The 27,493-nt window shown below is 25.0% G+C and overlaps 2 protein-coding genes and 2 long non-coding RNA genes across 5 annotated transcripts in view; 2 read left to right on the plus strand and 2 right to left on the minus strand.

Moving 5' to 3' along the window:
- Nucleotides 1-3,430: 3,430 nt before the first annotated feature.
- On the minus strand, nucleotides 3,431-6,926 carry LOC122851620. Of its 2 annotated transcripts, XR_006373712.1 has the most exons (6): nucleotides 6,207-6,926; nucleotides 5,976-6,076; nucleotides 5,650-5,757; nucleotides 5,325-5,411; nucleotides 4,909-5,023; nucleotides 3,431-4,831 (listed from the first exon to the last, which is right to left on the minus strand). It is a non-coding gene; the product is annotated as an uncharacterized LOC122851620 (long non-coding RNA). The 2 variants fall into 2 exon arrangements; XR_006373711.1 differs by having other exon boundaries at nucleotides 3,431-5,023.
- A 79-nt stretch (nucleotides 6,927-7,005) lies between these two features.
- On the plus strand, nucleotides 7,006-10,954 carry LOC122851613. The gene is made up of 6 exons (XM_044150966.1): nucleotides 7,006-7,467; nucleotides 7,544-7,828; nucleotides 7,892-8,101; nucleotides 8,169-9,901; nucleotides 9,979-10,211; nucleotides 10,318-10,954. The coding sequence occupies exons 2-6, from the start codon at nucleotides 7,622-7,624 to the stop codon at nucleotides 10,560-10,562; spliced, it is 2,628 nt and encodes an 875-aa protein (XP_044006901.1). The 5' UTR covers nucleotides 7,006-7,467; nucleotides 7,544-7,621; the 3' UTR covers nucleotides 10,563-10,954.
- Nucleotides 10,955-14,784: 3,830 nt separating this feature from the next.
- Nucleotides 14,785-27,493, plus strand: part of LOC122851662 (protein CLEC16A homolog) — a 67,846-nt gene continuing 55,137 nt past the window's right edge. The window contains exons 1-2 of the mRNA XM_044151028.1: nucleotides 14,785-16,212; nucleotides 19,961-20,042. Of these exons, the coding sequence (XP_044006963.1) occupies nucleotides 16,147-16,212; nucleotides 19,961-20,042 (148 nt within the window). The 5' untranslated portion in view covers nucleotides 14,785-16,146. The remainder of the gene's footprint in view (nucleotides 16,213-19,960; nucleotides 20,043-27,493) is intronic.
- Nucleotides 18,062-27,493, minus strand: part of LOC122851672 — an 81,676-nt gene continuing 72,244 nt past the window's right edge. The window contains exon 5 of the long non-coding RNA XR_006373733.1: nucleotides 18,062-18,130. This is a non-coding gene — a long non-coding RNA (uncharacterized LOC122851672). The remainder of the gene's footprint in view (nucleotides 18,131-27,493) is intronic.

Genomic DNA, 27,493 nt, shown 5'->3' on the forward strand with positions numbered 1-27,493 from the left:
ACAGCAAGTTTTTATATACAAAATGATATCATTTGTACGATTTTTTGTTGCCTCGATTGCAGCATCGATCAATGTAAGATCAAGATTTTTAAGATCTGGATTATTTTTTAACAGTTCAATGGAAGCAGCCTCAGAAACTTTGATGGTGAACGAAATACCGCAAGTTTTTTGATCCTTTTAATTTCATAATAAAATTCTCTGTTATGGCTTTAGTAAAGGTCATGTTTAATTTACGTAAATTTTTCAAGCTCAATATAGCATTGAGACCTGTTTCAGTTATAGCAGAGCACGATGCAATTCCTAAATAATTTAGATTTTTACAATTCTTAGCAATAGCAATAATCGTACTATCTTCAAGATTTCGTATTAAATTCAAATTTAAATGTTCAAGATATTGCAATTTTGATAACTCATCAAGAACAGATGTAGACAAAAGTGGTTCACCATCAATTGATTGTATAAAAGTACTATTAGAAATGTCTAAGTATTTAAGTTTTTTACAATTATTTGAAATTGCAATTATTGATTCATCACTGAGCTTGGTACTGTCAGACAATATTAAACATTCAAGATTTTTCAATTCTGTCAACTTTGTTATATTTTCACCAAATTTCAAACAGCAACGTAAGTGTTTTAAATTCTTGCAATATTGCACGATTATTTTTTGTAACTTATCAGTCATTGCATTATAAATATCAAGATGTTCCAAGCTTTCACGGTTTTTCCAGTGTTCGAGTGGAATTTCAGCTGCATCATAATGACCACGTGGAAGATTAAGATATTTCAGTTTTTTGCAATTACTAAAAATATTCTCAAGTACCATTGTATTAAAGTATTTTCCACCTTTATTATTTTCAACACTTATGTTCAAATGTTCTAAATTCACAAGTTGATTGAATATATTCAAACTTTGGTACAACTCATACAGTTTAATATCAAGATAAACTAGTGTTGTTTTTTTTGAAATTTCTCTAAAAATGTAGTCCACATTGCATTCAATTAATGTCAATTTTTGAAGATTTTTAAATTTTGTCAAAGTCTGAAAAATAATAAAAATTAATTTAAATATTTTGTATTTATATAATTAATAAAATAATTTGTCATTAATGATGAATGATTGTATATTAAAACTTACGAAAAAAATGTTATTTTTTGGATTTGACCAACTATGCGGAAATATCAAATGAATTTCATTAATTTCTTTTGAAATACTATTGATTATTTCAAATAGATTAACTGGATAATTATACTCTTCTGCAATTTGTATATCTAATTTAATACTTTTCAATTTATTCAACTGTCTGAACGCATTAACGAAGTGATATGTATGAGTAATTACTGAATTTACGTTGATTTTACATTCCAGTTTCGTTAAATTTTCACAGTAATCAGCAACAAATGGCATGATACTTGAATTGCAAATTTTCGAAAGAGACAATTCTAACAAATAGATACCACACTTTGATAGTATTGTCTCTAGGTACGATTGTGTTAACAAACAATTATTATATGAACGACCGATTGTTAATTCACATTTATATTTTTTAATGTCACACCAAGCTAGTTTACAGGCTTCTTTCCATTTGGGACAAACTGTAATAAAAAATAACAAATTAAAAAACTGATAATGTAAGACATTGATATTTACAAAATAGAAATTTTATTTTAATGATTATATATATACCTTCTTCCATTGCCATTCTTTCAGGTATCGGTAGCTGCTTGAATATTTCTGCTAATGAGTAGCAATCGAGTGAATTGATGTTATAGTGCATATTTCAACACGTCGTTTTAGTCAAAATGTTTTAATCTAAGAATCACAAAAAAATGCTGGTTTATTTATGATAAAAATGATTAAGATAATTATTAAAAATCATCTCTAAAATTTGTTACAGGTGTTTGTGCTAAATATTAAAAATATTATTCATCAATTGTATTGAGAAGTGTATATTGTAATTATTTAATATTTAATTTGTTAAAGATATTAAATAACGTTCATAAAAATTAAAATGATGCTCCAATGATTTTATTTTGTTAATTTAATGACTTTCTTTAAATACTACTTGAATTTTTATTTGATTTTCTAAAAATTTCGATTCGAAATATAATTTAACGTGTAGAACTAAGCTGACGGAATTTCGAAACTTTTTTTTTTCTATTTCTTTTTACCACGTGTTATTTTTCCACACTACTATTATTATTATTATAAGAGAATATACGTTTAATTATTTGTGACAATTAATGGCCACGTTAATATGTATTAGAACTATAGAATAAAATAAATAATAATATTATAAAATGATAATTTAAAAGTTGATGATTAACTGGCAAAAATAAGAGCAACGAAATTATATCTAAATAACCAATATCAATGTTGAATGAGATGGAGCATGTTGAAGCTGTACAATATACACGTGTTTTCGTTAATATAATTTATGAATATAATTGTTAAAATTATCAATTTATAATTACCTTAGTTTCTTCTATTTGTTAACTAATTTTGACACAGAAAACTAGAGCATAAATAAATTTTTTGATTTTAAAAATTATAACTTGAGATAAAAAAAACTAAAGTTATTGAATAAAAAACAAATAAATGATTAAAATACGATGTGCTGTCGTCAAGGTCTTTTACAATTCTGGAGTCAATCTAGCAAAACATGTGGTCCAGTACAGAACAACGTGTTCAAATATGTTTTCTATTGATGCTGTAAGTCCCAAGGTTGGATGAATTTTCTATTCCAAGAGGGCGCTTTTCTAAATATGGTTTTAGAAAAAAAAAAAAAAATTAGAGCCCCTGGTTCCCATAATTAATATATTCTTTACTGAAGTGAAATTGTGTGACGTATTTTAAAACCTAATGAACTTGAAAATATAGAAAATTCAAATTAGTTTTATTTATTTAATGAACGACAATGAGGAAAATAATATTTATTATTTTCTAAAAACTTTCTTTGACTTAAATTATTTTAAAAACCAGTATGAGTCGTGAATTTTTATTGCAGGGTATTGTCTTCACAAGTCAGTAATTTTTTAATCTAAAAAGGTTTCTTAAAATATATCAAAAAATTTATTTGTATGGTGGATATATACTTTCACGTACAAATAACCAATTTTTTCTTTTATTTTCATGTAAAATCATGCACTTAAATTTTCTTTTTGATATTAGTTTGAGAAATAATTCATATTTTTCATCAAACTATTATTATTCACTTATCTTATTGAATAAATTTGAATCATGAACGATATTAAATCACAGCTGAAATTAAACAACCAAAATAATATAATTTATTACCAAAAAAGAATTATTAATAAATTATAATTAAAACAAGGTAAACAAGGTGAATATAAAGTCTCATTTCCATTTATTAATGCTAATATTTTTATTTATTATTATTATTGATTAATCAATTTTTCAATCATAGTGGAATCATTTAAATTATTCATTTAACTTAGAAAAAGTTTTTTAATATAATAATCTTATGTTTTTAATAACATGACGTTATGAGAAATGGTAACATTTCAAGTCATTTCTAAACTAATCTTAATGATATACATGTTTTTATTAAGTATTTAACTTATTTTTCAAAGAGTCGATACTCATTTACTAAACCTAACCAATTAACATCACTTTTAATCTGCTGTACTCAATTGTTTACAACAGTACTGAGTCGATTATAAATGATTTGATAGTTTTTTATCAGTAAACGTAGTTAGCTAGTGGATTAAATATAATTATTATTATTTTATTGAATTTTTTCATGAATATGTGTTTTAATTATATTGACGATCGTAGAATATTTATAGATATATACATATATATATATATATTTATTATATGTAATTATATTATAATATATATATATATACATATATGCTCATCGAAGGTAGCGGTGGTTTATTTGTGCTAATATAATAAAAACAAAAATTTTTTTTTTTTATCTTTTGATATGAAGCTACATAAATAATTAATTAACTATTACCTGTATAATCATTAATGCATTAATAATGAATTATTTTTTCATTATTATATTTTCTTCCTAACACTTGACACGAGACACTGCTGTGCCTCTTGATTCTTATGAACGTACATTGTACGAATTAACTTGACCGTGATCAAATTGAATATGAATATTTAAATATCGATTATATTAAAAAAGAGAAACAACATAAGAAAAATTAGATAATATACTAGATTGATCAAACTTTTTAACAATATAACAACCTCAGAAAAAAGGTTTACAATATATAATATAATTATAATTATAAATTATATTATTTTAGAGTTATTGATGATATAACTTACCAATAATCTTCTACTTAATATAAGAGATTCATTAAAATTTTTACCAACAGTGACACAATGGTTTATATATTTATAAACCTAAACCTAAACTATTATAATAACTATTTTTTAGTTTTTAGAGTTATTGATGATTACTGACTAATAATCTTGTACTTAATATAAGAGATTAATTGAAAATTTTATCAACCGTGACAACCGTTTATATTATATATAAAAACTAAACTTAAACTAATATAATAACTAGTGTTTTTGTTTACCTGAGTTTCAGTTCTTGCTCATGGTCATTAAAAAAAAAAAAAAAAAACGCAATATTATTATCTCTATATGCAAGAGTGAAAAACTCAATAATATTTACTCTATACAAGAGTGAAAAAGAAAAAAAAAAAAAGTGCTTAATTATTTTATTAATCTGAGATGAATTTTTTTTGAAGTGATAGATAATTTTCTAATCTCAAGTGGTACCAGAGTGGTTCTAATGAGTCAACTGACAATTATGCATTCAAAGCACTCACAAAATCGTAATGCCTATCGAAATGATACAAAAAAGTAAAAAAAACTCGTTGAAGTGACTTATACAAAATAATTACACAAATGCTTTTTACCACGTGGACTGTTGACATTGCTGCTAGTTGTACTTTTGGCTTTGAAGATGTAGACATCGTACGCCCTTCTTCATTGTGTAAATTTATATGATCACTGGAACTATCTTCTTCTTTTCTATTTTGATAAATAAAAATAAAAAATAAAAATTAATAAATAATGATTGATGAAGTATTGAAAAATAAAAATAATATATAAAATAAATATTAATAAATAGAAAAAATATAAAATATGATGAAAAATAAAAAAAAAAAAAAGACTCAGAACAAATTTAAAATGTTTCTCTGAGTTTAGTGCCATGGCACCCCAGAGCTACTTGATAGATAACAATTTTACTAAAATGTTTTACCAGCACGTTTTTATTTTTTTTCTTTAATATTTTAAAAATATTTTAAAAATATTAAATAATTTTACTCACATTTAAATTATTTTATTTATGAACACGTGTAACTTTGTTCGAAGCTGGCTCTGGAGTTGATGAATCCTGCCTTTTATTTTATTTTACCTTTAAAAAAAAAAAAAAAAAACATTTTGTAAAGATATTTTTTATTATATTTAAAATAAATATATAAAAATAAATACTATTCAACGAATTTAAAATGTTTCTCGAAGTTTGGTGGCATGGCACCCCGAAGCGACCTCACGGAATTATTAGATAAGAATTTTACTAAAATGTTTTAGCAAGACGTTTATTTTATTCTTTTTTCTCCCAATATTTTAAATTATTAAATAATTTTACTCACATTTAAATTATTTTATTCATGAGCACATACAAATTTTGTTGAGGGTTGGCTCTGGAGTTGATGAATTCTGCCTTTGTTTTTCCATTTCTTCGAAATTATTGAATTTACCTTTAAAAGAAAAAAAAAAAAAACATTTCATAAAAATAAAAATAAAATATTAAAAATAAATTAAGATGAAAACTTTAGCATGTTTCCCAGAATTCGGTGCCATGGCACCCCGGGGCTACTCTTGGAATTACTCAATATATATAACAATTTTACTGAAAAGTTTGAGCAACTCGTTTTTTTTTCTTTAATATTTTAAATTATTAAATAATTTTACTCACATTTTATTCATGAACACGTGTAAATTTGTTCAGAGTTGGCTCTGGAGTTGATGGATTTTACCTCTGTTTTTCAATTTCATTGAAATCATTGAATTTACGGGCTTTAAAAGAAAAAAAAAAAACATTTTTATAAAATTAATATTCAATATTCAAAAGAAATCAAAATATAAATTATATACAGTTGAAAAATTTTGTATTGGAAAATTATAAAATTTATAAATTTAAACTTACTTCTGATATATTAAAACTTGCGTGTTCAGATGTACATTTTCATCATCACTTCGATAAAATTTTCAATGATGACCAGATTTTTTCAGGCAAATTTCCCGACGCTACTTATTTTTTTTACGATTCTGTTTCATTTTTATAGACCATTACAATTTTCTGTGTGCGTTAAATGAATAATTATCAATAGTCCCAGAACCACTCTGATATCATGAGTATCACTTTATCAGGTGGTACCAGGGCCCAGTAAGTGCCCTCCGAGGCGGAGCCACCCAGAGTTGAAAAAAAAACTATGTACTTATCGCAACGAATGCCTCAACCGCACTGACTTCTTTCTCGGAGCAAATTCAATTTTCAAGAGGATGTTGTCGATAGGGCTTTTTTATTCCACCAGAGGGCTACAAAATCGAGAACTTTCTATGGGTGCGTTCGAAATGTCAATCAAATTCCGGAACGTTCCGCTATTTCAAGTGCCCTTTGCAACGCGCCCACCGTTCTTTGTGGTTTTTTCCACGCTTGCGCATGCGCATTTTCAATAAATATACATGGTAACTATTACACTGTACACCATGAAGACTTTATTTATTTTGTTCATGATAAACAATGATAAAGTTTAAAAATATATTTGTCATTTTTGATTTTATCATGATTTACCTATGATTATATTCAATTAAATTAACATTATTTTTCATCGTGTAGTTAATATATATAAAATGTAGCTGTAGTAACTTTTTACTCTATTATATCCCTATAGTTTCTGTCCGCCATTTTAATCCTTGGACAGCAAACACAATACACACACCACACACACTCGCTGCTTGCACACATGTAAAATGTACAAACAAACTTAATTCCGTTTTTTTTTTTTTTTTTTTTTTTATTAATAAAACATATTTACAATCCATAAATAAAGTAAAAAAAATAACTCCAATATATATATTTCTACAAATAAATATATTAAAAAAAAAAAAACAGTAAAATGTGATTAAACGAGATTCAAATTTCAATTTGGTTATTTTTTATTTTGCAATTTGTTGATATTGTAAATATACATTGGGCAATATTAATAAAAGTGTTTTTCAATTTTTTTTTTTATTCTACCATGATGATGACCTAGGTGGATTATTAAAAAAAAAAAATAAAAAATAAAATTCTTGAAATTCCAGTTTATTGGTCAAGAGTATATTTTAGTTAGTTGAGTGCATTTCATTCAGGTTATAAACATGTCACATCAATGATTACAGTCGTCAATAACGAGACAAATTCCGTAAGAATAATAAAAAATAATAATAATTCTATTTGACTTGATATTTTTAATGTTAAATTATTTTGATTGTTGACAGATTATTTATAAAAAAAAAATAAATGAGTATTGTAATTGTTAGCTGGATGATCCAAATGGGCAATAATATTGGCCCATTATGGCCCAGCATCAGCAAATTAATCATCAACATGAATTTTTACCATTGTGTGATGTACTTTTTAATATAATATCACTTGGATCATATTTTTGTGATGTTGTTTTTGATTTGGCTATGAGTTATTCCTTAGCTAATTTACCAACAGCACCAACAACTCTATTTCCAATAAGTATTTTACTTATTATAACGTCATTAGTAATATCACAGGTATATAAATTATTATTTTTATTAAATTAACATACAGTAATACTTAATTTTATTTGTTTTTAGATTGTTAGTTTAAGATGGTACTTATGGGGTCCACGTGGAAAATTAAATAATCAGCTTAATCATGAGACAAATATAAATCCTAATGATAAAAAAAATTATAGTAATTGGAAAATATGGTTTGTTGTATTTTTACATAGTACACAAATTGGAGTATTATGGAGATATTTTAAATTATTTATTCCTGTTGATTTGACATATGTCAAACATGAGGTAAACAATAAAATGATAATTAAATAACAAAAATATATTAATAATTGAGGCTAAATTATGTTTATAGGTACGTGAACTTTGTGTTTTACGTTTGATACATGGATTTTGTGAAGCAGCACCAATGCTATTATTGCAATTATATTTATTGTCAATTGGTATTGATGACAATGAATTAATAAAAGATGATAAACAAGATAATTTATCAAGTGTTTATAATATTAATGAATTATATAAATTAACAATATTATCAGCTTGTTTATCATTGTGGAGTGTTTGTTGGGCTGTTGCTAGTTTTAGTAAAGGTGCTGCTAGATTAAGAAATTTAGAACGTTTAGTATTAACATGGTTGGGTGTATTGGCACAATTAGCATGGCGTTTAGGTACAGTTAGTGCAAGAGTTGGTGCATTAGTTGCATATGCATCATTATATGGTGGTAAATGGTTAATAATTGTTATGGCATTACATTGGTTATCAATGTTAACATGGTTATTATTAACACCAGATGGTTTATTTAATGGTAATGAAAAATTATCAATTAAAAAAAAAACTTTTTTAGCATCATTACTTGCATTTATTTATGTATTTTCATATGTTAATCTTCATGAAACAAATCATCGTCAAAAAATGATTATATTTTATACAGTTATGTTTTTAGAAAATAGTTTATTAATTGGTATATGGGCTGTTGGTGTTAATTCAAATAGTGATATACAATTATTTCAAAATCAACCAAAACCAATATTACTTGTATTAATATTACTTGGTTTATTTTTTGGTGGTATATGTTTTATGGGTTTATACTATCGTTTCTTTCATGTTAGAAGATGGCGATATGAAGCTGGTGGACGTATGAATATTACAAATGCTGTTACAACATTTTCAAATAATGAAAATAATGATGACAAGCATAATAATAATAATACCACTAATAATAATCATAAAAAAATTAATAATGGTTGTTCAATAAGTATGCGTAAAGTTAAAGTTAATAATAATGGTATACCTGGAGTATTTAATTGTCGTTTTGCAAATCCAACTGTTGTTAATCCAAATAGAAAGAAAAAAAAACCAACAACATTTGTACCACCACCGCCACCACCGACGCAACAAACAACAACTACATTATTATCATCATCATCAACAACATCACAACAACATCATCATCACCATCATCAAGCTGATGATGCTGTTGTTGGTAGTGGTTGTAATGATAATACAAAACCATGGTTAAATTGTAATAATACAAAACAAACAACACCATTTTGGAAAAGACCATTGTCTATTGTTGATAATATTGATAATCAATCAATTGATATTGATGATAATTATGATTTATCAATAAGTTCATTAAATATAAATTTAATACATGAAAAATTACGTGAAAAAAAACAACAACAATTACGTGAATTACGTAAAATTGAAGAAGAAATAAAACAAGGTAAATTAGTACCACCATCAGCATCAACATCATCATTTTCATCATCATTATCAGCAACAAATCAACAACAACAACCACCAAATACAAAATTACATAATACAACAAATTCTGATTTATCAATTGCCAAAGTAAATTTAACAAATATTTATAATATTGATAATACTAAAATATCATGGCCACCAATTAAAATGCATTGTCTTAATTCAAATATAACAACATCATCATGTCATAATAATAATAATAATTATTCGACAAATATATTTAAAGGATTAAATAAACATGAACATGAACAATCTGATAATCAAGAAATATTACTTGAACCAAGATGTTTACCACATCATTATCCACACTGGACATCTGAGTAAGTTAAATTTTATTTATTTTATTATTAATTTTAGTTATGAAAATTAATTATTATATTTTTATTTATTATTTAAGACTTGAAGAAAGTTGTAATAATGCTGAGGATGATAGTTCAAAAGGTGAATTGGTTGAGGTTGAGGGTGAAATAAGTGATATGGAGGGCAGTCAAGTATCATTGCCAAAAAGTTATACATTACTACGTGAATTTCAGTATGATAATTCAAACAATACATCTAGAGAACGTCGTTGTATTACAAATAAAACACAATCTTCACATTTTTATCTTCCTTCAACTAACAGTTCAGATGGTAAGTTTATTTATTATTATTTTGATTAAAACAATGTTGAATTTGATACTATTTTCTTGGCTTTTAAATATTTATATTTATTGTTGATTGTTTGAATTATTTTTAGGTGATGTTGATAGTGCTGATAATGAAGAAGAGACAGATTATGAATTACAAGATAATATAAAACAATTAAATAATTTAAGTAATGATGATAATTTAACAAAACGTTTGACAATATTACATAGTGATGATAGTAATAATTTAAATATTGATAATGATAAATCATCTGATTGTTATTTAAATAATTCATATGTTCCAAGAGTTAATCAAATACTCAAATCTAAAGTTAAACATGAAACTAAATTATAACGAAATTATAATAATTAGTTTATTATTATTTTTTTTTATTTAAAAAAATTAAAGAATATAAGACTGTAATTTAAAATTTTTTGACAATCAATTAAATATATATATATTTTTTTTAAATTAATATTATCAATGGCAAAATAATAATTATGATTTATCATGGTTTTTTAGGAGAAAAAAAAAAATTCAAGTTACCTAAATAAATACAAAATTAATATTTTTGTATATTTAATTAAACAAATATGTATTTTATTAATATTTATTATTATTAATCAAATTAGCTATAAGTAAACTTGATAAAATGTTTGTTATTTAAATAAACAATGGATAGATTAATTTACAATTTTTTGATACTTTTGTAAATAAAAATAAATAACTAAAAAAAAAAGCAAAAATTGAATTTGATTTTATTAATAAAATTTAGGCTGTCATAGTTATCATAAAATTAATAATATATTATACTATAAATAGATCAAAATTGGCTAAATAAAATAATAGACATAAAGTGGATTTAAATTCATAAAATGGTAGTTTAAAAAAAGATATAGAAACTTGATAATTTATAAGAGTACCTGAAAGCTGTTGAAACGAAAATTATTTTTTTTTATATGCAGTCGTCATGTGGAATATATATATTAAAATATGTCTGGGTTTATATCGAGTATACTTTTTAAAAAGTCACTTAATTAAAAAGTTTAAAAAAAGTAGAATAGAGGGCTGTATTAATATATATTTTAATAAAGAAATGCTTGGTTTGCGCATGACTATATGACGTATGACTAAATCAGTAAGTTTGTATCCCACAGGAAGCACTCATCCACGTCCTGTGGGCATTGACTATTGATTAGATATTCCACCTCTGAGTCTACTTGACTTTTTTTCATTAATCTCATTTATATATTATCATATTTTGTTTTATAAATTTCCAATTATCCACAATTATTCATAATAAAAATTCTCGCATTTATGAAAATTATTCATTTTATTTTTTCTTCTACAGTTTTATATAATGCAAGTGTTTATTATGTTTAAATAAATATTTATTAATTGTCTGGTTAGATTTAAAAAAACAAATTCTAAATGCTTTTTTTCCATTTTTAAAAGATAAACAAAACTGATGTTGAAAAATTTATTTGTCTATGACATTTGCAAATTTTTTAGTGGCTTAAAATTTGCTAATAATAAAAAGGCGTATGTCACATGTGTTAAAAGTAAATAGGCGTATCTCCAGGATTATTAAAAGTAAAGATAAAAATTGTCCATTTGACATACGACTTTTTTCACCTTTAAATATATCAAAAAAATTAAAACTAAAAGAAAAAAAAGCACAAGTCCATGGAGATACGCCTGTTTACCATTATCAATAGGTACATATGTTTTTGTTAACTTTAATTTTATTTTGTTGTTTAAAAAATGCGAAAAAAAAACAATTAAAAATGCGAAAAACCATTGTGGCAAAAAGAAATTTACAACTTTGATTAAATGAGCTTTTTTTTTTAACTTCATTTTTATTATCATTAATGCAACGTATAATTTTTTTTTCAATTTTATTAATTAGACAGTAAAAAATAATTGTATTATTTTTATTAAAAAAAAAATAATATGAATCCAAATATACACACTTGATATTAACTGAAATGAATTACTCTGGTATTCCAATTTAAATACATACAGTGAATGTAGAATTTTTTTTTTTTATTTTTTTAAAACACATTCAAGTTTTAATTAATTACAGTCTATCTACGCATAGAGCTACAACTACATTTACAACTAGAAAAAAAAAAAACCCTCATGCACATATATATAAATAATTTTCCACGTGTATAGACTCGCAATTCCATCAGGCGTACACAAAGTATTCACTCAATATCGATCCTGACACTCGCGCAATTCCTTTGTTCGCAAAACTCAGCTCTCTATTCCAGCAACAATACACAACCGAGTATAAAACAAAAAAAATAACAAAAAAATTGATTGTAAAACAAGGGTGGAAACTAAAAGCAAAGAGACAGGGAATAGTATTGAAAAAAAAAAAATAAATAAATAAAATAAAAATAGTTATAAAACAAGCATAAAAGTTATATCATCAAAATGAAAAAAAAAAATACATATATATTTATATATATATCTATCATGCATTTATCATTGTATATATTTTTATCAAAAATATATGGGATAAAAATACAAAAAAAAATTTATCTATTAAAACAAAGCAAAAAAAAAAATCGATTTCGCTTTTATTGGACAATGCGTATTCGGGCACGTACATCCCATTCATTGAGTAAAACAAAATTAACCAATACCACCATAACATGTGCTTTTCATACACGTACACATACACGCTCCAATAATAATAATAATAAATGAAAAAAAGCTCAAATACTTTATAGAAAAGACAGTAGCTACACCATAGTTGTTATTCAACCGAATATTTATACGAAGCTTGCCAATTTTATTGCAATTACAAAACAAACTTTTCTATGCACTTTTAATCACACTAAAAAAAGAGGAGCTTTTTTTTTGTTTCTTTCTAAATTTGTCTTGTTATTGAAGTATATCATTTCTTTTTTTTCAATCAATAAACAAAAAGTTTTCTCTAGTTTATTTATAAAAACATAAATATATATTTGATAATATTTAATTGAAAATTTTAATATTAGTTACCAATTGGTGAAGTGTATGAAACACGAACGAATGAAAAATAAGACAGCAACAAAAAAAAAAAAAAAAAAACAACATTGAAGGGCAAAATAATAAAAAAAAAAGACATAAAAAAGTAGTTTAAGAGAGTAAAAAATATAAAAAAAAAAAAAAGTTGATCACGTGAGGTGGCTAAGCTTCACGCTTTACTACACTTCAATGTGTACTATGAAAAAAAAAAAAAAGCTCAAATTTTTTTCTTTTTTTTCTTTTACACTTCCTTTGTCATCCCCTTCATTCTATTGGTCAGGTTTTTTTATATACTTTTTTATAACTGTATGTATTTCTTTCCCTCACAACGCGTCACTTCTATTTTATATTTTTAGGTCTTCAAGAAAATATATATGTGACTGCAACCAAATATAAGACTGAGGGATTTACAACCCTTGGCCCTTGGGATATATTTTTTGAAGGCTTGTGAATGGGTAACAGCTAGCTTTCCCCGGGGTTTCCCGTTAACTTTAATATGACGTATTTTATTATTTTAAATATTCATAAATTTCCCGGCAATAATCTACACCAATAAAAAAGTTCCATTGATTCGACAAATACCTAATTTAAAAAAGAAATTTTTAAACTACTTGTTATTTTAAATATTTACTATTTCTCTTTCATGCATTAAAGATTTATTTTTTTCTTTTAAATAAGCTTTTTGTGCTTTTTCATAATATAAAGAAAAAAAAAAAAAAACTAGTGTACTCACGTAACACCCTACGTGACTGTTCTGTGGATACAAGAAAGGTACAACGTACTATGTCGTAATGTGAATAAGCTAAAGAAAAAAAAAAGCAGTAAATATATATATATATATATATATAAAATTAAGTTTACATATATAGAGAAAAAAAAGTGCAAAGAGGGATGGTGTTGAAAAATAAATTAAAGATAGTAAAAAAAAAATAAAAAATAACTATGATAGAAAGAGAGAGGGAAATAGCGCGAGTAAAAGAGGATGACAATGAGGTGAAGAGGGCGAATAAGAGGGTGGGACAAAAGTTTGAATGCAATAGTGAATATATATATGTATATATAAAATTTATATGTGTATAAGGTTTGTGCTTCGGGTGTATTATCGAAGTAGCGTGGGAAATCACGAGAAAGCACGAGGACTTTGGTGTATAACTGATGGTTTGTATTATGCGCGCGCAAATACAACTAACGCAAGTTTTTTGGAGTAAAAAAGCAAACGAAAAGGAAAGACCTACATGTAAAGAATAAAAAAATAAAAAAGTAATACAGGCAGTTGAATTCAAGGGACTGACACGGTTGTTGGTAATGGTAAAAAATATATAAAACTAAACATAAAGGGAATATATAAGAGAAGCTATATGAAAAAGAAAAAGACAAGTAGATATAATGTTGGTGAAGTGTAGTAGTGGATAGTGGGTGGTGGGAGGTGGGTGGGAAACAGGGGGTGAAAGGAGAATGAAGAAGGAGCTTGGTTTTGTTGAAAAGAGGGGAAAAGAGAGAGAGGAGAGAGGGAGGGAGAATATGACAGGTCCAGGCGAAGCACAACCGGTCCAACTTCGTAGACCGCAGTCGCCAAGTGGCATTGGTATCGTCGTAATTTTTTCATATATAAAATTATTTACGATAAAACTTTTTTTTTTTAATATAAAACGTGTATTTTTTTTATTTTTTTTCGTCTAATTTATCGGCTTTAATTGTACAACATCTTAAAGTTAATCGTTCTATATGAATTAGTTTTTAAAAACAAAAAAAAATCATAAATATTAATTAAAATTTATTAGTTGACATAGTGTAAGGTCAATAATTGACACTTTACATTATTTTGACATTTATCTTATATTAATAAAACTAGGTTAACATGTATAAATATTCAACTAAAAATGTTGCACAGTGAAAATAATAAAGTGAATTAAAAAAATATAATAAAAAAAAAAATGGAGATAAAAAGAGAATTTGGATAACGCGTGTAAGATGAAGAGATAAATATATATATGAAATATAATAATAAAAAAAAAAAGAGTAAAAAATAAGAGAGAAAAAAAAAGAGAGAGAGGATCAACAGAGCGTGATGAGGTTTATGCTGAATAAAAATGAGTACCATGACGCCAATGGTTACTTAAACAATAACAGTGAAATAATAATAAATATATTATTGTTAAATAATAATTATTACATATTGAGTTTTAAATTTGACAGGTGACTGTGTACATTGTGATGGTGATAAACTGTCAAAATATATAAAACGACCGGCGTCGTCATTGACGTCGACGTCGTTCTCATTTATCGGTTTTTTAAAAAAAAATTTTTTTTTTTTCAATAGTTATTTTTTTTACTCACGCAAAAATATTATTATTATATTTATTGGTTTTTAAATATTTATAATAATAATAATTAATGAGAAATAAATATTTTTTAAATGAGAAAAACTTTTAGTAACGTGGCGGTGTGATACGAACTGTGATGGGATAAGAGAAATGGAGGGGAATCGATTCAACTTACGAGAGCACGTTGGAAAAGAGAAATACTTCAACGATGCGTTTCAATTTGATACTGTGTATGCACTTTTTCTATGTGCATTGTTATTTAAATAAAAAAAAAAGAGTAAAATATTAGTTTTTTTTTTTTTTTTTTTTTTTAATTAATTGATTTTTTTTTTAATTATGATTATTGCTAAAAGTTCAGTGTAAATTATATGAAAAATAATATTTAAATTTTAACTAAATTATATTGAGTTTATTTGTTATTTTTTTATTTCAATGGAGTTATAAAATGTGAAGTGTAATAAACTGTGCCAATTTAAAAAGTTAACGAATATTTTAATAATATTTGTGATTTTTGGAGTAAAAAGTTGATTAAAGTAAATTTTTATAATAAAAAAAGAAAAAAAAAAATTTAAAACTTAACAAGTTGTTGAAGAATGCTGAAGTTTTTGACGCACAAGCTGAGGACTCACTCACTTAATGAGGATCCAAACCAGGAAAAGGTGTGTATAATATTTATGTTTATTAAAATAAATATTAACAATGATTCATAAATAATTAAGGTATTTAAAAATATATAAAAATGTTATTTTAATGGATAAATAATTGTTGAATATATATGTTTTTTTTTTTTGTAATTCATATATTATATGTAACGGACAAATTGTATATTTAATGTGATTTGTGTTGTGGAACGACTTGCGTATTTGCTCGTTGTAGTCAATGGGCGGAAAGTAATTATTATGGGGACGTCCTCGAGCGACCTTTTCATGCCACTAACATTCAAAGATGTTCATCATTATTTATCATTATTAACTCGTAAAAAAAAAAGAAAACAAATCATCGATTATTCAGACTTAAATTAACAAATTTATCACAAAAAAATACTCTTTTTTTTTTTTTTTTGCATCAACTTTTTTTATTTTTTGCCTGGGATTGAATTTAAAAAAAAAACTGACGAAATTATATTTTGACTTAAATAATTATTCATCGTAAATTATTTTTAAAATTAAAAAACTAAAAAGTCCAATGAACTTTATAAATCGAAAAAAAAAAATATCACTCGTAATTTATTTTACATAATTTCGAAAAGAAAGTCGGTATCGTTTGAGACATTCATATAGGTATTTATTTCTACTTTTTTATTTAAATAATTTTTTCAAAAACAACAAGGATAAATATATTTAAAAAAAAAATTATATAAATAAAAAAATAGTTAGCGCAATTTCTTGTGGCATTTATGTAGACACACGATGGATGCCAGTTTTCTCGACACTTCCACACGATTGCCTGTGTCCCGGGAATCCGAGCAATTTCGCTCGTCAGATCCCTTTGTCCTACAAGCGTAGAAAATGGGTGGTTGGTGGTCCATGAGAGAACAAAAGACAGGCAGAGAGAGAGAGAAAGAGCAGGCAAGGAGAGAAAGGAAGCTTGTGTAATTTTCGCAAGTTCAATAGCCTACTCTGCGACAGACCAAAACTAACTCTTTACTTATTTTTCATATATGCAAAAAAAAAAAAAGAAAAAAAATTTGAAAATTCAATAATAATTCGTATGATGAAATTTTGCAAATTATTTTTGGTCATTTTTTGTCATTGAGAGGGTTGTAATTGATCCTATAAAGTTAGCCATTTTGAGTCATTTTTTTTTTTTGACATAAGAGTCATTTTTTATGACTTAAAAATAAAGAAAAATAGTCAAATCAATTGAATTTGCTTTTTAAGACTTCAAGTGATTTATCGATTTCCGTCATGACTTGGAGAGTTATTAAGAGCACTTAAATTGTCAATGACTCTAAAAATAATCGAGTCGTTTTGACTAAGGACTAAGAATGATTCGATAAAAATTTCTAAAAATTTTTTAATTTCTTTTATCTTAAAAAAAAAATTAATTTACTGAATTTTTTTTCGCATTTTGCTGATTCAGAGTAAATTAGAAAAAATTGGAATGAGTCAAAATAAATGAGAGAAAAATTATAAATGAAATAAAGAACAATTGAAGAAAAAAATTTCTTCGATCAAATTTTTCGATTAATTCTAACTCACTATATATTTTTTTTTCTAATAAAAATAAAAAAAAAACCAAATAAATCAAAGAAATCATTTGCAAATTTTTTATAACATTGATTATATGTAAAAAAAAATTAAATTCAGCCACAAAAAAAAGTAATATATAAGAGGAAAAAAAAAAAAACAAATTATATTTTTAGACTTAATGAAAAAAAGGATGAAAAAAAAAAACAAATTATTTCATATAAAAAAAAGTAATATATACTTCTTTATAAAATGTTCTTTGTTCATTTATCTTTTTGCAATTTTTATCTATATTTTTTTTATTTTGAGAGTAACTCACGTGAAATCTGGAATCGTTGGTGAAACGCACAGCGCAGGTGCAGCAGCTAAACTAGAGATCCCCGGCAGTCTGCAAATAAAGAATGCAATATATGTGCATGTAGAGAATTGTCTTTTTATTTCACCCGTAAAAATTTTTTTTTTTTATACTTTTTTGTTCTATTTCTTTTCATTTCCTGAACCTTTGTGCTTTGCACACTTTTCTAGAGCATATACATTCACAATGTTGTCTATTTAATTTTATTTTTCATCAAATAGTTATCAAGTTTATTTTTTTTATTTATTTTTGTAACGATGGTAGTCATCATTGACTCATATTTTAGTACATCGATTTATTAGTGTATTCTTTGTTGGAGGAAATAAAAAAAAAATATGCTGATAATAAAAATAAGTTTAATGAATATAATAAAATTATAAAATTTAAGGGTTGAATTTATGTGGAAGGTTTTGGAAAAGTAGGGGGTGAATGAGCAATTGTTGAAAAAATTTGAAACAAAAAAAATTATTACTATTCGTGTGTTCAAGCATGCTCACTGTAATCTGTATATATTTTTTTTGATAACATCTATTTATGGATATACATAGGTATATACATTTTTTGCATAAAAATATATAGTATTTCATTTGATTTTTTACTTTATTTATTTATATATTTTATTAAATAACGTATAATTAATGAAATAAAAATTCTTTATTCTTTTGATATAATATATAAAGGCAATGTCTGCTTTTTCATTACTCTTTGATTTGATGATAATTAATTAACGGTTCTTGTTAATTAGTGCTAACTTCAATCGCTAATTTAACAAAAATCACTGAATCAACACAACTTTGTATCGAATTCTTGAATAAAAAAAAGAAATAAAATATTCTCTAGTTTCGTAAAAAAAAAAGTATTTAAAAATTATAACTACCCTATTTCTGTACTATATACTTTAGCTTGTCTACTTGGAACATTAATTAAACAGATGTATCTTTAATTAGAGTCACTTATTACACGTTAGTAACATAAATTATTTTTATCAATTAACAATTACAAAGTGAGTATCACATTATAATTTCTAACTGGATATATAATTTTACTTTATTATTCTTTAAATAATCAATAGATTAAATGGAATAAAATTTATATCATTGCATTCGAGATAAAAAAAATGCGTAAGTGCAGTTTTTGAAATGCATTTTTTCTTCTTTTTTGAAAGATAAACAAAACTGATGTTGAAAAATTTATTTGACAAATAATTTGTCTATGACATTTGCAAATTTTTTAGTGGCCGAAAATTTGCTAATAATAAAAAGGCGTATGTCACATGTGTTAAAAGTAAATAGGCGTATCTCCAGGATGATTAAAAGTAAAGATAAAAATTGTCCATTTGACATACGACTTTTTTCACCCTAAATATATCAAAAAAATTAAAACTAAAAGAAAAAAAAGCACAAGTCCATGGAGATACGCCTGTTTACCATTATCAATAGGTACATATGTTTTTGTTCACTTTAATTTTATTTTGTTGTTTAAAAAACGCAAAAAAAAACAATTAAAAATGCGAAAAAACACTTGATCTGATCTGGATCCAAACCTGACTTGAATTTCGACTCGAGATATGCTTCTTTATCACTAATTCAATAATATTTTAATAATTTTATTCCCAAGGATAAGTTATGTAATTTTAAATAAAAAAAAAAAATCAAATAAATTACTGAATATATACCTGTTTTTTATGATGCTTCATTCATTAAAATTCATAAGAAATTTTATCATATATTTTTTTTTTTTTTTTCATTAATACGTTATCTATTATTTCAACGACAAATATTGATACAAAATTTATGTATATTAAATTTTTTTGACATTAACAAAATTATCATAAAAAATAATTATGATGACTAATTTTTTCAGACGGATGATGATCATGATTCAGGCACTGAATCAGATGATGAATTTCAAGATGGCAGTGCTATTACCAACGAGCCCTCTAGTCGTAAGTTAAATATTGATTAAATAAATAATAATAATTATTATCATTAATATTATTTTGATAAAAAATAGTGATAACTTGGTCATTTGCCCTCATTTAACAGCCTATGTATATATAAAATCATTTAACATGCACAATAATACATTATAAATATTTGTCGTATGCGTCAACTAATCAACCCCCTATCAAATATATAAAAACTTTTTTCATTCTACAATCGCATATATAAAATATACTTTATTCACACGACAAATACAGCTATATATTTTTAATATACTTGAAAAGTATATTTCACAGTCAAACTAAGATAATTTGATAACTTAAAAAATATATATTCAGCAAAAAGAAAATAATAAAAACAACAAAAGAAAAGAAAATATTTTTAAAATAAAAGAAACTTTTAAATGAATATAAGAAAAAATATATAACTACCGAGTGTATATTTATAATATATACTGAAGAAAAAAAAAAAACAGAGCAAATAAATAATAAATAAATTATAAAAGGGAAAAAAAAATGAGGGCGTCCCTCTTTTTTACCCCTGTGAATTGCAGTAGACGATGTAGATTGATAAGAATCACTCCTCATTGTTAGAACGGATCGTTTGAGAAAATTTTAATTGTTACTGTGTATATATATTATATTTTTATTCACTCGTGTATGTGTATTGAATCAGTCATCTAGATTAAATTTGTTTTTTTTTTTTTTTTTTATCATTATAGCATTGAATTAATGATCTTCATAAAAAATAGAAAATAAAATGCTAATAGAAATGAGAAAAAAAAAAATTAAATAAAATTTATATTATATATTTTTGTGTTATGGTATTTTAAAAGATGAAAAAATATATTTTTATATTATACAAAATAAAAGGATAATTTATAAAAAAAATATATAAAAAAATTTTGTGAATTAAAAAATAATAAATCATGAGTGTGCAAGTATATAGCTATTAACTAATTGATTAAGGGTGTGATAGGGATCGTAGTATAATTTTTGAGGCACCCCTTTTTTCAGTAACTTCAAAACTTCAAAGTTTATGGGATATTGTATATTACAACCTGCTGACATCTGGGCAGGCTTAAGTATTCAATCGTGCTTTGAATAATAACAATAATAAATAAAAAAAAAAAAGAGGAAGACTATTGTTCAAGGTCAGGAATGAAGTTTATATTCACACGAAATTCTTCACTATGATATCGCGTGCAAGAATTTTATAAACATAAATTTTACCTTGTTGAATAATAATGAATTTTATATGAAGTTGTGAAGTATATCTATTATCTTCAATTTAGAAAGATAAAATTAAAACATGATTTTATTGTTGTTGTATGTGTTAATAGAGTTTTTTGGGTGAATTAAATTAAATTAAATATATATGCACTTTTGACTTGTGATAACAAAAAAGTTGTAACGTTAAAAACATTGAACTGTAAATGACTCATTTAAATTGAGTAATTCTTACTTACAAGTTTATGTATTGTTTTGTTATTTCTAGTGTTTTCGAAATATGGATTTTAACTGAAGGTTCAATTTTGTAATGAGTCATTACTAATGACAAAAATTACTAATGACATTAAACACAACGTAAATTACATTTTTTTCTTTTTTTCATTTATATTTTGATAAAACATTAGGTGTGCAAGGGTCTAAATGTTTCAAATGTGATATGTACAAATATAAATATACGTATTTTCGACTAATTAAAATTGATTATATATTTTATGTATGTATGAAGAAATATTTTGTTGACTTTTTTAAAGAATAAAACATGACGAAAAGCAAATACTGTATTTATTTAGTAACAATGTAGATAAGATTCATATTCGTTTTTTCGTTATAAAACAAATATTCCTAATATTAAACTAAGGTTCATTGGATGAGGCAAATGCCTTTTATAAAGTACGTGGAGTAACGATGATGATGATTGGTACACGTATAATTGTTTTAGTTGATAAATTTTTATCAAAGTTATCATAGCAAACAAAGCATGGCATTTCGACTTGTATATATATTAGCATACAAAAATTGAATTTACCACAAGTAACGTGAGTAACTTTTGTATAAAAATTAATAACTTGGTGGTATAATTCAGTTGAGAAAAAAAAAAAAATATGAATTATAAATGTTTTTTTGTTTTGTTAATATTACTGGCTATTTCTGGTATTCAATATGGATTCAATGTTGAACTTGCAATTGATACAGTAAGTTTTATTAGTGGCGTAATAACAATTTATCAGGGTGCAGAACAAAAATTGACAACAACTGATACATTTGATTTGATAAATAAAAACATAACTGAACTATCAGAGACAATTGAAAATAGATTTGATAAACTTATTTCACATGTTAATAATATTGAAATTGATTTGAAAAATTATGTATCGACAACAGAATTAGAACGTCAGTATAAAAAAATATATGACCATCTTGATAGAATTGATTTTTTATATAATGAAACTCAAAAATGGTCTCGCCATATAAAGGAAAACAAACCATGGGATATTAAAAGCAAAACAAAACAAATGATATCTCTTGATCGTGATTATCCACATGCAGTTTTACATGAATTGAGAAGAATTTTCTTTCCAACAAGCAAAAGAAGTATGCCAACTTTTTTAAATAGGTTTCGTAATTTATTATTACAACTTAAATGTGATGATAATCTAACGGCACACTATCATTTATTTTCGCTATATAAACAAATTATTTCTACTGAAGTTCAAGGTTTTGCTGCAATGGCATTTTCATATATGTGGATATCTAAAAATAGTGATGTCCTTAATGAAATGCGTGATGTAAAAAATGAAAGAATTCAGAATATTATAGATTATACAAATTTGTTTAAAAGTACAATGAAAATTACTAGAAATGCTATTCGACGATGTGATGTAAATCATAGAGATAATAAAAATATAATAGGTAGGTATATAAATAAATTGAATATATAATTTAAAAATTAATGAAAATAAAATATGTCGTTGTTGTTTAAGGTCATAAAACATATGCAACTTTGAACAATATTTTTTACACTATTGCACTCAATCTTGAGCAATTTAAGCTTTATGATACTTTCGAAATAAATAAAAGACCAAGTGCTCACCATGATTATGTTGAAACTTGTCCTGGTTTGATTACAAATTGTCAATTTACAAAGTCAATTGAGTTTTGTCGACGAGTAAGTAAAAGAATTGTGATATCAGTCCTGTAAAATTATTTTTATTCAAAGTTGGAAATTAAAATGAATGATAATAATTGTAATAAAATTTATATAGAATGAAACAGATCAAACTAATAACAAACATTATTATTGGATGAGAGTTACAAATTTCGAAAAAGTTATGGATTTTGGTGATACAAATCGTCCATGTCAGCCATATAGATTTCATAAGGATCTTTTTCTTACACAATACCTTGAAAATACTCCGATTCCAGTTTATTGTGATTGCATAGATGAGAGTATTCATACAGGAAACGATAAAATTAGAGCTTTTAGTATGTTAACGTCTGAAACAAGTAAAAACATGTTGAGTATCCATCCTGAAGTATTTTTTAAATTATAATTTTCATAAAAAATATGAATTGTTAGATAATTATTCATATGTATAGGGTAGCAACTGGTGCAAGAATTGTTGCTCAAGATCGAATGATTCACATTCAGCTTCGTGAAGCTAAACTATTACCTTATGGAGAAATTGATAAAAAAACTGAGAGATGGGTACCACTCCCGACCTTTGAATATTATAAAAATTTTCCTAAGGTCGCAATTTTTGAGAATGGCAGGCGATATTCATTGGATGAGAATTTAGATTTTGTTTCAATACATCATCTGTATGCAAGAACGATATGTCTACAAAAACTAACCTTCGACGAAAAGCATTTATTGAGTGGTAAAAAATAATTGTAAAATTCTGAACTGTCAATAGTGAACAAATCAAAAAAAAATCAAAAACATAATTTCAATTTTAGGTGTGAGATTTACCTATGAGTATCTCGACAATAGTTTAGAAAAACGTTTTCAACTTGAAGCAGATTATGTTGAATTTGATTATCAACATGGAAACATTAGCAGTACAAGAATTAAAAGACAATCTTGCCATCGGCTGTAATAAAAATTTAAACTATACTTATTAATTATTCCTAACACAATATTTGAATCATTTAATTAAATGAAATTATCAATTTACACATTTCAGACCTGAATTGATTTTAAATAATCCTGATGATCCACTTAAATTTAAAACACATCCACATGATTCTAAGGAAAATCAATTTATTACAATCCGAGCAACAGACTTGATTAAAGATGTATCACAAACAACTATTCCATTTTTCGATCTTTTAGAAGTCGCACCTGAAACGAGTGTACCAATTACCGGGATTGAATTATTTCACAAGGGACAGCTTGATGGTACATCTGGTGGATATATTTCTTTGAAATTATATCCAATAAATTTAACTATGTATATATATAAATCCACCATCACCTCTTGAAATTTTTAGTATTGAAAATATAACAGTACCTGAACTTAACACTGAACCATATCACAGGAGCAATGGATCTGTGGTTTAATTTTTTTTTATCACTTATAAAATTGCATGTGGTGCAAGTCAGTTTTGATGACACAGTGCATTACCTACTTGTTTCTCATTTGTCCAGAAATAAACAACAACATTAAATAGGCAATAACAAATATACTATACATATATCATTGTCTCTCTAACAAAAAAGCCTAATAACTAAAAAATATTGTAATAAAAATTAAAAAACAAACCCATCAACAACTTCATCATGTGGCATTATGTTATTTTGGTTATATGAAACATCCAAATAAAATTAATATTAAAGCTTTTAATTTGTAATATTAATATTAGTAAGGTCTTAATGGGTATACGTCTTTTTCCGCATTCTGTTATATATATGTAACGAAAATGGTCTTACGTTATTTACTTATGTAAAACATTTAAAAAAGCAAATAAAGAAAAATAAAATATTATTTGAAGCCCCTTATATCTTTAATTTGGAAAGATCAAATTAAACGTGATTTTGTTGTTGCATGTGTTAACAGAGTTTTTTGAGGAAATAAATTAAATTTAATATATATGCACTTTTGACTTGTGATAACAAAAAAGTTGTAACGTTAAAAACATTGAATTGTAAATGAGTAATTCTTATTTACAACTTTATGTATTATTTTGTTATTTTTATTGTTTTCGAGACGTGGATTTTAACGGAAGGTCCAGATTTCCAATGACACTCGGACACAGCGTGATATATTTTTATTTTCATCCATATTTCGATGAAACAATAGTATAAATAAAGTGCAAGGGCCTAACTACTTTATAAATGTTTCAAATGTGATATGCAATTATAAATATGCATGGTTTCGACTCATTGCGATATTAATGATATATTTATGTATGAATATGTATGTATATATCATATATGAAGAAATATGTTGTTGATTTTTTTTCATGAAAAAACATGACGAAAAACAAATATAAACTGTACATATTTTGATAAAAGTAGTGTATTTATTTAGTAACAATGTAGATAAGATTCATATTCGTTTTTTCGTTAGAAAAAGAATAAACTAAGGTTCATTGGATGATGATTTGCCTTTTATAAATTACGTGTAGTAATGATGATGATGATTGGTACACGTATAATTGTTTTAGTTGATAAGTTTTTATCAAAGCAAACAAAGCATAGCCTCTCGACTTGTATATATATTAGTATACAAAAATTTAGTTTCACACAAGTATCTAGAGTAAGTCTTTCATATAAGTTAATAACTTGGTGGTATAATTTAGTTAAAAAAAAAAAAAATGAATTATAAATGTTCTTTTGTTTTGTTAATATTGCTGGCTATTTCTGGTATTCAATATGGATTTAATGTTGAAGTTGCAATTGATACAGTAAGTTTTATTAGTAACGTTATAACAATCTCTCAGGGTGCAGAACAAAAATTGACAACAACTGATTCATTGAATTTGATAAATAAAAACATTACTGAACTATCAGAGACAATTGAAAATAGATTTGATAAGCTTATTTCACATGTTAATAACATTGAAATTGATTTGAAAAATTATGTATCGACAAGAGAATTAGAACGTCCGTATGGAAAAATATATGACCATATTGATAGAATTGATTTTTTATATAATGAAACTCAAAAATGGTCTCGCCATATAAAGGAAAACAAACCATGGGATATTAAAAGCAAAACAAAACAAATGATATCTCTTGATCGTGATTATCCACAAGCAGTTTTGCATGAATTGAAAAGAATTTTTTTTCCAACAAGTAAAAAAAGTATACATACTTTTTTAAATAGGTTTCGTAATTTATTATTACAACCTAAATGTGATAATAATCTAACGGCACACTATCATTTATTTTCACTATATAAACAAATTATTTCTACTGAAGTTCAAGGTTTTGCTGCAATGGCATTTTCATATATGTGGATATCTAAAAATAGTAATGTCTTTAATGAAATGCGTGAAGTAAAAAATGAAAGAATTCAAAATATTATGGATTATACAAATTTGTTTAAAAATGCAATGAAAAATACTAGAAATATTATTCGACGATGTGATGTAAATCATAGAGATAATAAAAATATAATAGGTAGGTATATAAATAAATTGAATATATATAATTTAAGAATTAATAAAGATATAATATGTCGTTGTTGTTTAAGGTCATAAAACATATGCAACTTTGGACAATATTTTTTACACTATTGCACTTAATCTTGAGCAATTTAAGCTTTATGATACACTGAAAAACAATAAAATACCAAGTGTTTTTAAATTATGTCAATTAAATGACGATTGTAATGATGATAATCATGATTATGATAAAACTTGTCCAGGTTTGATTACAAATTGTCAATATACAAGGTCAATCGAGTTTTGTCGACGAGTAAGTTAAAGAATAATTTTTAAACAATTACCGTGATATTAGTCTTGTAAAATTATTTACATTTAAAATTGAAAATTACAATAAATAATAATTAAAATAAAATTTATATAGAATGAAACAGATCAAACTAATAACAAACATTATTATTGGATGAGAGTTAGAAATTTAGAGGAATTTGTGAATTTTGGTGATACAAATCGTCCATGTCAGCCGTTTAGGTTCCATATGGATACTTTTCATACACATTACATTGAAAATACTCAAATTCCAGTTTATTGTGATTGCATAGATGAGAGTATTCACACTAGAAATGATAAAATTAGAGCTTTTAGTTTGTTATGGTCACAAAAAAGTGATAACATGTTGAGTATACATCCTCAAGTATTTTATAATTTATAATTTTCATTAAAAATATAATTTGTTGGATAATTATTTGTTTGTATAGGGTAGCAACTGGTGCAAGACTTGTTGCAAAAGATCGAATGATTCACATTCAGCTTCGTGAAGCTAAACTTTTGCC

This window comes from Aphidius gifuensis, linkage group LG1 (genome assembly GCF_014905175.1).
Source record: "Aphidius gifuensis isolate YNYX2018 linkage group LG1, ASM1490517v1, whole genome shotgun sequence".
Lineage (NCBI taxonomy): Eukaryota > Metazoa > Arthropoda > Insecta > Hymenoptera > Braconidae > Aphidius > Aphidius gifuensis.

Bases quoted from the DNA above. Each gene is read 5' to 3' on its own strand.
- LOC122851613 (XM_044150966.1), top strand. From the start codon at position 7,622: ATGGCCCAGCATCAGCAAATTAATCATCAACATGAATTTTTACCATTG. The intron at 7,829-7,891 runs GTATATAAATTA...ATTTGTTTTTAG, and splicing joins CGTCATTAGTAATATCACAG to ATTGTTAGTTTAAGATGGTA. The intron at 8,102-8,168 runs GTAAACAATAAA...TTATGTTTATAG, and splicing joins TGACATATGTCAAACATGAG to GTACGTGAACTTTGTGTTTT.